The sequence below is a fragment of the Anomaloglossus baeobatrachus genome, chromosome 3 (assembly GCF_048569485.1).
Source record: "Anomaloglossus baeobatrachus isolate aAnoBae1 chromosome 3, aAnoBae1.hap1, whole genome shotgun sequence".
Lineage (NCBI taxonomy): Eukaryota > Metazoa > Chordata > Amphibia > Anura > Aromobatidae > Anomaloglossus > Anomaloglossus baeobatrachus.
Genome location: NC_134355.1, coordinates 32,228,485 through 32,240,076, shown reverse-complemented (window position 1 = coordinate 32,240,076; position 11,592 = coordinate 32,228,485). Strand labels below are relative to the sequence as shown.

The 11,592-nt window shown below is 51.2% G+C and overlaps 1 protein-coding gene across 2 annotated transcripts in view; it reads left to right on the top strand.

The window, feature by feature from the left end:
- The first annotated feature begins 210 nt into the window (after positions 1–210).
- The window catches only part of LOC142294913 (mitochondrial amidoxime reducing component 2-like), a 30,781-nt gene continuing 19,399 nt past the window's right edge, over positions 211–11,592 (top strand). For both annotated transcript variants that reach the window (XM_075337977.1, XM_075337979.1), the window contains exon 1: positions 211–489. In XM_075337977.1, coding sequence (XP_075194092.1) covers positions 260–489 — 230 coding nt within the window. In that variant the 5' untranslated portion in view covers positions 211–259. The remainder of the gene's footprint in view (positions 490–11,592) is intronic.

Here is an 11,592-nt window from a genome sequence, read left to right as displayed (position 1 = left end):
AGCTGAGCAATCTGAAAAGTAAAGGGTTAAAGCAGCCTAATTATAAGGATAACGAGCCATAACAGGTCTCAGAGTTAAAAGCAAGAGAGGGAAATAGTAAAAAAAAAAAAAAAAAAGAGGAAACAAGAAACAAGAAACCTCCTTCTGGTGGAGTAAAGTTTGGTTTTTCACCGCGGGCTCAGAGTTCAGCTCTTGGGAGGGTTCGATCACACACTCCCTTCATATTTGGTGTATTCAGGTGTGAGTGGAGCACTTTGTTATGGAGGCCGTCAGCAGGCACCGTACGCTGCTGCTGTGTGCGGCAGGGCTGGCGGCATCTGTGGCTGTCACCTGGCTCGTCCTGTCTAGAAGGAAAAAGAAAAGGCAGCTGCGGAGAGTGGGCGAGGTGTCCCAGATGTTCCTGTATCCTATAAAGTCGTGTAGAGGAATTGCCATTGAAGAAGCTGAGTGTAGAGATTATGGACTGAAAAATGGACCGCTACGAGACAGGTACCGGGCATATATCCTCCTCGCCACCCCCCCCCCCCCCTTACCTTCCCGCTAAACCACAACCTACATGCCCTACGCCAGTGATCGCCAACCAATTACTCCCCAGCTCCTGCAAAACTACAACTCCCAGCATGCTCTGATTGCCAGGATCTGACAGCACTTTCTGGGAATTGTAGTTTTGCAACTCCAGACACGGTGTTTTGGCTGCAGCGCTGACTTAACGACAACCATGTGTGTCACCGCTCTAGACGGACATGGAGCTCAGCCGTCGAGGGTGATGGCACGTGACAACCCCTTCACCCTTGGGCAATTTTCCGTTTTTTTGTTTTGTTTTTTTTTCTTTGTTCCCGTTCTTCCAAGAGCCATAACATTTGAGGGCTTAATTTTTGTGGGACGAGTTGTACTTTCGAATGAAACCATTAGTTTTACCATACCATGTACTTGAAAACGGGGGGGAAAAAAATTCCAAATGTGGAAAAAGTGCAATTCCATAATGGTTTTGGGGGGGTATTTTTTCACCATGTTTACTATATAGTAAAACGGATGTGTCTGTGATGCTTCACATCGGTACGAGTTTGTAGATGGTGGTTGGGAGCAGCGCGATTCCCACCGTGGCCATTTAAATTGTATTGTCAGTGTTTGACGGGTTAACAGGCGGGGGTGAATCTGTTGGGCCCGTTAGCTGAACATGTCTGTTGATATCAGCAGACTTGTGGCTAATCTCGCGTGCTCGCTGCCGGAGCCCGCGGTAACCAGAGGAAGGCAACCAAGGACATACCAGTACATCCTTGGTCGTTAAGAGTCTGTTCGGACAGAATGATTGCTTATGTATCATGGCGCTACCAAACATTTTAAATATACCATCTCGCCTGTTTTGTTTTCCATCTATGTCTGCCATTCTATGGCTCTAGGAAGACAGAGCTGTCAATCAAAGAGGAGGAGGGTGGAGATTCAGAGGAAGAGGTGGATTTAAATGATTAGTCCGCCATGCTGCACGAACGCCTGTGCTTGGCTTGAACATTCATCCTGTGCTGATAGGGTCACCTAAAAAAAACTTATCTTGTTTGGTTAACATCCAGTGGTTATAGAGGAGTAGTTTTTTTTTTTTGTTTTTTCTATTATGCTTTGTATGCTCCCTTTTCAAAAGTGGGAGAAAAAAAACCCCCTCATGGTAAGAGGTATTCAGCAAAGGAAAAGTAATGAAGCAGAGCCGGTCAGTGGACTCACCGTAGTAGAGCCCAAAGATGTATCTAAATACAGTGACTCGCTGTAACAAAGTAGCAGAGCCCAGCAATGTAGCAGAGCTGATCACTTTAATGATGGAGCAGAGCAAAGTTATTAACTAGCTTTGAGTAAGACAAGTGACTCACTGTACTATATTAGAGCTCAACAGTGTAGCACACTTGAATAGGTTACTAGATTCATAAGAAGTGTTGTAGCAGAGGCCAGCGATGTAGCAGAGTCCAATGATACTCACTTTCAGTTCCTCACACACAGTAAGCAGTCTAATTCACAGAAACTCCATGATACCATACTCATCATAATTGCAGTCAGAGCGCCATCAGTGGGTCACATGCCGCAAGCACAAATTCCATGCAGATAGATAAAAAACAGGAGGAAAAAAGGAATGTTTAGTGCAAAATATTTTATTTGTCGAAAAAAAGGGGAAACCAAAGGGGAGGTTTTTTTTTAATCAAATGTATGAGACATGGGGTGATTAAAAACATACAAACATGGGGACTGGATGCAGACACGTATTAAGCATAGCTCTAAGTAGAGGAAGTAGGTATAAAGTTAATAAATACAAAAAGGGTAAGGAAAAAGAGAGCTGCAGGCAATATGCTATTGTGGCGCCCCTGAGGCTTCCGTCACCACAGGACATTGCACCCCATCCAGCGGTGTGATGACCATTCTGGGTAAGGAAAGGAGTGAACGCCGGTCCCCTGGCAAATTACACTACACCCATTGCTAGGAACACACTGGGACCAGGGAGAGTGGCAGCAACCCTCCCATGCTGCATGATGGGAGGGGCCGTAAGACCCATCCCTGCTCCTATAGGGTAGATCAGAGCAACTGGGGAGGTGGGAGGAGCTATCAGAGAGCAGACAGTGAAAGGAAGGTCTAGTTTAGTCAGAGAGTGAGTAGTCTGAGAGAGAGGGGGAAGGAGGAGGAGGAGGAGGAGGTCTGCAGGAGGCAGACGAGAAGGAAAGACAGCTCTAGTCAGTCAGGAGCTAAGAAAAGAAAGAGACTCTTCCTGGTGAAGATCCTGGGACTCAGAGGGTCCAGGTGACACCAAGCAGAGAGAAGGGATTCCAGGGCCACGGATAGCTGTAGAGCTGTGGTGGCCTGTTCCACAGGAACATCGGAGGGGGATCAAGCTGCAACAGGGGACGGTCCCTAGAAACCGGAGGAGTGCAAAATCATCTCCAAACAGTAAAAACCGAGGCCCAGGGAAAGTTGTAAACTCCCCGGGCCACAGCCCATCGCAGGACCTCTAGAAAGGGGATAATCTTCCGACAGGCGAGCCCCCCCCCCCCCCCCCAGCCTGGAGGCTGTTGTGGAGGCTGAGCCAGGTTTATCCTACAAAAGGCAAGGTTTAAGGGGTGCTTCACACACAGCGAGCTCGCTGCCGAGATCGCTGCTGAGTCACGCTTTTTGTGACGCAGCAGTGACCTCATTAGCGATCTCGCTGTGTGTGACACTGAGCAGCGATCTGGCCCCTGCTGCGAGATCGCTGCTCGTTACACACAGCCCTGGTTCGTTTTCTTCAAAGCCGCTCTCCTGCTGTGACACACAGATCGCTGTGTGTGACAGCAAGAGAGCGACAAATGAAGCGAGCAGGGAGCAGGAGCCGGCATCTGACAGCTGAGGTAAGCTGTATCCAAGATAAACATCGGGTAACCAAGGTGGTTACCCGATATTTACCTTAGTTACCAGCCTCTGCAGCTCTCACGCTGCCTGTGCTGCCGGCTCCGGCTCTCTGCACATGTAGTTGCTGTACACATCGGGTTAATTAACACGATGTGTACAGCAGCTAGGAGAGCAAGGAGCCAGCGCTAAGCAGTGTGCGCGGCTCCCTGCTCTCTGCACATGTAGCTGCATTACACATCGGGTTAATTAACCCGATGTGTACTGTAGCTAGGAGAGCAAGGAGCCAGCGCTCAGTGTGCGCGGCTCCCTGCTCCCTGCTCACACTGGTAACTAATGTAAACATCGGGTAACCATACCCGATGTTTACCTTAGTTACCAGTCTCCGCAGCTTCCAGACGGCGGCTCCGTGCAAGCGCAGCGTCGCTTGCACGTCGCTGCTGGCTGGGGGCTGTTCACTGGTCGCTGGTGAGATCTGCCTGTTTGACAGCTCACCAGCGACCATGTAGCGATGCAGCAGCGATCCTGACCAGGTCAGATCGCTGGTCGGATCGCTGCTGCATCGCTAAGTGTGAAGGTACCCTAAGAAGACAGCTGCAGACAGAGACACTTAAGAGAAGGGTACCGGCTTTTACTCCAGAAATTACCCAGGATCGGCGGAGGTCACTGACAGTGGGTCTCAGCAGTCCAGAGGCATCAGCGTGCCTAAACCCAGGAACTGTGAGTAAACAACTTGAACTGCACCCTTGGAGTTGCCTCTGTTATTCCACACCACACCATAGACTCTCACGAGCACCAACAGTGCCCCGGGGTACCGCTCCACCTGTGGGGAGCAGTACCATCATTGCTGCCATTCCATCACCCCAGAGGCCTCATACAGCAGCGGCGGCTTAAATAGCCGCATACCACAGGTGGCGTCACGAACACAAACTTTATTAACCCCAAGTAACCAAGCCACATATAAAACTGACACCCACCAGGGCCACGGAGTCGGGCCCCGCCACCACTGACGACCCCCGGACTAGTCCGGCCCGGCACCGGGTGTCCCATAGCCCTGGGGTGGGAAAGTCACTATATCAAAGTGTCAGTGCATATGTTTTCTATGGCAAAATGCCTGCATGCCAACCAAGAGTTGGGTTGGGGGGGAACTCCTCCATCTGGGACCTGGCTGCCTGGCACTCGCATGACTGCACTTTATTGGTGGGTATATATATTTAAAGATAACCACTATGCATATGACACTTTATATTTACATCTTGGCATGCAGGCATTTTGCCATAGAAAACATATGCACTGACACTTTGATATAGCATATTGCCTGCAGCTCTCTTTTTCCTTACCCTTTTTGTATTTATTAACTTTATACCTACTTCCTCTACTTAGAGCTATGCTTAATACGTGTCTGCATCCAGTCCCCATGTTTGTATGTTTTTAATCACCCCATGTCTCATGCATTTGATTAAAAAAAAAACTCCCCTTTTGGTTTCCCCTTCTTTTTTTTTTTTTTTTCGACAAATAAAATATTTTGCACTAAACATTCCTTTTTTCCTCCTGTTTTTTAACAGTAAGCAGTCTATAGCCATTTCTGGTGTGGCAATTCTTTCCCATCACCTGTTGGGAAAATAAGGTTTTCACAGATTCAGCAATGTCTTGAATCTTATCATCCGGTGCTATTTTTGGTCCCTTTGTATGTAGTCCGGGCACATTGCTCCATGGCAGCGCTAATGCCCCACTCACACTTGAACTATTTTGACGCAAATGGAATCCGTCAGTAATGTAGTACAGTTCATTTATTTACAGTGGAAGCGCGACACCATGTGGACACAAGCGGGTACTGCATGACACACACACGCGGCATATTAACGCGCTTCCACTGTAAATAAATGAACTGTACTACATTACTGACGGATTCCGTTTGCGTCAAAATAGCGCAAGTGTGAAACTAGCCTAACGAATTGTCGTGAAACTGATGGACTCGGTGATGCTCTGCAGTCCTAACTTCACACCAACATCTGATAATTCAGAGGATCCAGTAATCTGACAATTGTATACAGCACAGACTTCAATATTGTGGATGTTCCTAAGCTCTGAGGCAGAGGACTGAGCAGTCAATTACGAAATATGAAATTCCTCTGATTTACAAAGGATTGGCAGCAGATAACCTAATATATGCATTTTATTCTGTCTCCTATCCCTAAAATTTGTTATACAACCCCTTAGGCTGTGTGCACACAGTGTGTTTATTCCCTTTTTTTTTTTTTGTGCAGTTTTGTCACTAAACTGCATGTGTGTCGCCCTGGGCAAGCCAGGGGACACGGGTCACACCACCACCACACCCCACACTCCAGGTAGGCACATCACAGCTAACCTACAAATCCTTGTTGCCTTCCTCCAGGAGTCTGATGATGCACACCAGGGGGTGGGCCAGGCGGTTGGCTCCGCCTACCGAGGAGCTCACGACTCTGGAGGCAGGCAGGAAGAAACCAGGCAGATGAGCTCAGGAGATAGCTCCTCACACTTGCCCTGCCTGGGCTAAGTGGAGGAGTTAAGAAAGTGAAAGTGACAGTAGTAAAGGAGGAAAGCAAGTGAAGTGACAGAAGAGAAAGACAGCCTGAAGGGTCCAGCTTTGTGGAGGGCCAGAACAGCAAGGTCAGCAACGGCGGTGACTGTCTGGAGGGGGACCGTTTGGAAGTTCCTGGAAGGACCCCGTTGGCTGTGTGCCCGGTGGTCTGGAGCAGTGTTCCGAAGGACAGTCAGCACCAGGGCAGGGGCCTCTCGGACCCCGGCAAGGCTAGGAGTCGCCAAATTTGCCGAATCCGTCAGTGACGGGGACGCAGATCCCCCAACAACCAAGTCCCGATTGAAGGCAACAGCCCAACCCGTATTAGAGAGACACCGCCACCGCCAGGGCACCAGTTTCTCAGGGCCAGCACCTGCGGGCAAAGTGTAGAGCTCCTCCGGCCCAGATTGCAGTCGGGGAGCGGGTAACCGGAGGGAATCCACCGCTACCACAAGTCAAACAAAGGTGCAAGGAAGAGGGACATCACCGTCACCTACCGGGAGTGCAGGTGCAGCCGTCTGTGGGACCGTCCTACCAGCCGTTTGGTTTACCGTACAAACTGTGTCCGTGTGTCAGGCTGAGTGAGTACCACAGTGCCGCAAGGCACAGCGCTGCCCCCGCGTCCCTGCGCCCATCAGGCCCCGCACCCACCTCTCCATCACCGGGCCCCGGGATCACCACCCCTACCCACGGAGGGGCAACACAACACCTGGCTGCTCCGCATCACCATCCCCGGGAGCCCCGTACAGAGCAGCGGTGGTGAAATCACCACAACCGTGGGTGGCGTCACGAACTATAACAATCCCCACACCCAACAAACACCCCCTTTCACTCACGGGCGAGGAGTGTCGCTCGAGAAACCCCGGGATCCGGCCCACGGCTCGAGCCACCACTGAGCAGCTGCCGGACCCAAGCAGAAGGGGTGAGCGCGGTGTGCTGACACCCTCCTCCCCGCCCGCGACACATGCAAATCCTTACGCTGGCAGTGTCAATGAGAATCCTTAAGATGCGTGTTTTTTTTTTTTTTTGTTTTTTCTTTTTTTTTTTTTTTCTCTTCCCTTGCAGAAGTAAACCTGCGGCATGTTAATTCTTTCAGCATTTTTCCACCCCAAATGCATAGAAAATGGGGGGAGGGGGGAAAGGCAAGCAAACAAGTTTTTTGTTTTTTTTTTTGCCAAGAGATGCAGGTTTAATGAAGACATTTCTACGAACAAATACAAAGATGGTGGCATAACTTTTAAAAAAAAAATAAATTTTTAGTTTAGTGTGAGATTTCGATTCATCGTAATGTAGTGGGGTGTGATTAATATGAAACTTTCCCATTGTGTTTTGGTTTTTTTTTATTTTATTTATTTTTTTTTTTGTTGCTTACACATCATTCACTTTGTTTTTCTTATATTTCCATAGTCTTACATTTGTCTATTTATGGGATTGGAATGTGTGATTTCCTTATCACCGGACTGGAGGATCCTCTGGTGGGCCCAGGCAATGGCATCTTCTGGTAGGGCCACCAATGCCCTTATTGATGGAGCTCGACGAAGAGGGGGGCCAAGCCAGGGTGGGCAGTTCACTTTATTAAGCCCCGGCCGGGCCCCCTCTAAAGTCGCCGCACTACCAGACGGCTAATTTGAATGTAATGCACTTCACATGCAAATTAGCCATGTGCTGGCACCAGGGTCAGTGGAGCAGAGCAGGACGCAGATGCGTCATCTTGCTGCCAAGCGTGCAGCAGCATGATTAGGTCAGGCAACGCAGAGGTGATGAGGATGTACTGGTGTATTACCTTGTGTTTATACCCTGATATTAGCACTTTGTTGCCTCACAATTGGTCTTATATTTATTTCTATGTAGTTACTTACTAGGCCCAAAAAAATGATTTTCAGGCGTACTGAAGTATCGGCACTCCGTGATCACTTCACATGTAGGCCTACGAACAGCCACCATATTTGTTAGTTATTAAAAGCCTATTTCAGACTTGCTAGCAGAATTTAATAGATTATACCGTTCTGAAGGCAGTTACTGTGTTGTGCCTGCTGGGTTGAACAGCTGGCACTTGCCCCATATGGTGAGAGTTCAGCTCTTGATTCTCTTCTATACCAGCAGTGTACATGTCGCGGGCGGGGAGGGGATGCTGCGCTCACCACGCTCGGGTCCGGCGCTGCTGCTGCTCGGTGGGCCGGATCCGGGGACTTGAGCGGCGCTCCTCGCCCGTGAGTGAAAGGGGATGATTTCTGGGTTTGGGAAGTCAGTCCATGACGCCACCCACGGTTTGTGGTGATAATGGGACACCACCGCTGCTCTGGACGGGGATCCTGGGAGCGATGACAGGGAGCAGCTGAGATGTTTCTCTCCCCTCCGTGGGTAGGGGGGTTTGGTGGTCCCGGGGCCCGGTGATAGCGACTGGAGGGTGGATGGCAGGAGTTGGGGAGGTGCAGGGTCGCGGGGGCAGTGCAGTGCCAGACGGCACGGTGGTACTCACTCAGCCAGTAACGTACACTGAGTCTCTGGTAAAACAAACTGCTGGATGGACGGGTCCCACAGGCGGCTGCGGTGTTTTTCCCCTGACCCCAGTTTGGTAGTGTAAGTCCTTTCCTGCACCTTCTTGTACGCTCCTTCTGTGCTCTGGTTTCCAGCTGGCTCCCCGGTTCAGTACCGGTGGGCCACCGCCCAACCCCGGCTACCTACGGTTCCACCAAGACTGTCTTCCCGGCTCCCGCAGACGGCCACTACCGTCTGCCTGACTGCTACACGAGGGCCCTAGGCTCCAACCTAGGCCCCTATCTGCTTATGCCACTCTGCACACCTCCTCTCCCTTCCTCTGCCTGGACTTGTCTCTGTTGTTTCCTGCCTCAGACCATCTAGACTCCTCGGTGGGTGTGTCCATCTGCCTGATTCCGCCCACCTGGTGTGTCTGTCTGAACCCGAGGGAGGAAATCGGGTCTCACTGGAGATGACTGCTATGACCTGCTGGGGGTGGGGGTGTGTGTGTGTGTTGTTACCTGTGGCTCCTGGCTAGTCCAGGGCGCCACATACACATCCACTATAAATGTAAGGTGGATGTCATTAAGGGGTTAAAAGGGTTTTCCTATATCCAACAGGACAGGTGATAAATGTAAGATAGACTAATGGATGACAATCGGGACACCCACTGATTACGGGAATGAGGGCCTTCCAATGTGAATGGAGGAATAGCGCACATGTGGGACCGCCAGTTCATTCACACGAGGTTCGAGACCATGTATTACTAATCTGATGTATAGGCAATAAATGTTGTTTAGGGGACAATCCGTTTAAAGGGATGTTCCACTTTATTAAAAATGATGATAAATTGTAGTAGAGCAATATTCTGTCTATATAAAAAAAATAAATAAAAAATTAAAAGTGGCGAAATCTACATAATTCTTGTGTAAAGAGAACTGAATAGGACTAAATATGGAGACATTTGACGTTTCGGAAGACCCCATTTTAAGAGCCAGGACGTATTCCACTTCCCTATGAGAATGCCATTCATAAATAAATAATTGTTATAGCTCTATTATTCGTCAGTGGCTCTCTAGAAGGGTCTTAGAGGACCCTCTGTAATACCTTTAGAATGTCTTTGAAAGGAGTTGTATAAACTGGACCTAATCCGTGCCTTATAAATGGAAGGGGAATAATCTATAGAATGGCCGGAGCACTGACCCCCTCCTCCCCCCGGGCATGTGTGGAGGCCAGCATGACACTGATTGGAGTGGAGGTCATGATGTCACGGGTAGGGGAGGGGGAGTAAGTCAGGGTATAGTAAAAAGGTGAAGCTGGGGGAGGAGCGGCACTTTTCCCGCTCTGGGACACCAGTGAGAGTCCCCATCCCTGTACCTGCTATGGACGCCGGGGATCAGCTCCTGGAGCGGCTGAGAGCTGCTGCTGGGACCATCCCCCCCAGGTGGCTGCAGAGCCTGATAGCAAGGATCTTCGGTGGGAGTCCGGGGGGGGGGCAGGGACGGCACCCCTGCGACAGCGGCGCCCCCGGAGGTCTGGACTGGCAGAGAGGCGGTCACATGACCTGACTCCCAGGGCCCAGCGTCGCCACAGAAGCCCCCTCCGGGGACCCTCCAGGCCGGACGCCGCGAGCTGCGAGGTCCGGCAGGCCCCGGCCTGGGAGGAATTCAGACGGGCGGCTGGGCCCGGCGGCAGTCGGCAGGCCTACGCTGGAGTTGGGGGCGGGGCCTGCTGCTGCCTTGTCGGCGAGTGACGTCGGCGGTGCGGCGGGGCGCTCTGGTGATGTACCGGCCGAGCGCCCTGAGCCTCTCCTCCCTGCAGCGATAGTATCCCGGATGGATCCCTGTGATGTGGGCGGAGCCAGGCGGCTGCGGTCGGAACTACATCGGGCCTGGCATTCAGGGCCTGCGGCTACAGAGGCCCTGTCTGGGAGAGGGGCCACATGGAGCGGAGCAGGGGGGGCCGTGCTTGGAGAGCCCTGAGGATAATATGCAGCTCCCCCTGTTGGTCGGCGCTACTGATCGTCATGTCCAGGATATGCGGCCGGCGGGGCCTCGGGCCGCGCGGCTAAAACAGCAATGGAGCAGAGTCGGATGGGAGGAGCCAAGTCATGCTAGATCGGCAGGAGGGACGTCAGGATACAGGTGGTCCGGCTGGCGAGGTTATACCTTTGTGCAGCCTGGTGAGTATGATTACATGTTTTGTTTGTCTTCACATGCTGTTTAGGTACACAGTAAAGGGGGGGTGACGGGTCAGCTGGGGTTCGGTTTGGGGGTGCCAGCGGGTGTTAGGGGGAATGCGTTGAGTGGGGAGTTGTCAGAATTGAAGTTGCGTTCGCCAGTTGCGGGCCCGGATTAGGGGCCAGGAAAACCCCGGCGCCAGTGGCGGCTTGGGTTAATTTGTCCGTCATTGCGGCTAGTGAGTCCAGTTAAGAGTGTCTCTTCCCCAGTATTAGTGGCAGTTCAGACTGAAAGGAGTAAGGAGGTGGCAAAAATTTATTTTGACAAAGGGGGAAAAGACGATAGCAAGAAGGAAGATGGGGAGAAGTGGCGATGGCACTTGATTCCTCAGACTTATGCTAATAGGTTTAAGGCGTTGCAGTTTGGGCAAGAGTAATTGGCGACAGGCGCCAGAGAATAGTTTTCAGTGGTTTTGCTATATGGGCTCGATTGGTGAGGCCTATAGGATTTATGGGGGGTAGACCTGGATCCGTTATGAGGAGCAGTGTCATCAGAGGATGGCGACCGTCCATCCATAAGATGGGATCAGAAGGATATAGGCTTGTGGTGGCGGGTGATGGCGGCAGCCAGATATGGGCAGTCATTTCAGGGCGGGGCAGGGTTCCCCGGCCGGTCAGGAAGCTGGGGTGCCGGTGGTCAGTACGGACAGACAGGGTCCTAGAAGTCAAGTTCGTGTTGGTAAGTTAATGAGGGGGAAGGCAAGTCAGTGCCACTTGTCGTTGTTTGGACATCTCCGCACCTATTGTAACGGAGCATCCCATGGGATGTCCAAGGGTCAGACACCGGTGAGCTTAGTTGCGATGCTGCCGTACCTAAATAGGGATCCTGTTAGGGCCAAAGCTGAGGTTTGAGGTTGGGTTTTGGGGAGGGTTTCAGGATTCCTTCCCCTGTTTTTGAAGTTCCAGGGACAACCAGGAATCTCCCTCGGTGTATCAGCATTTGGCGCTGGTAGGTGGA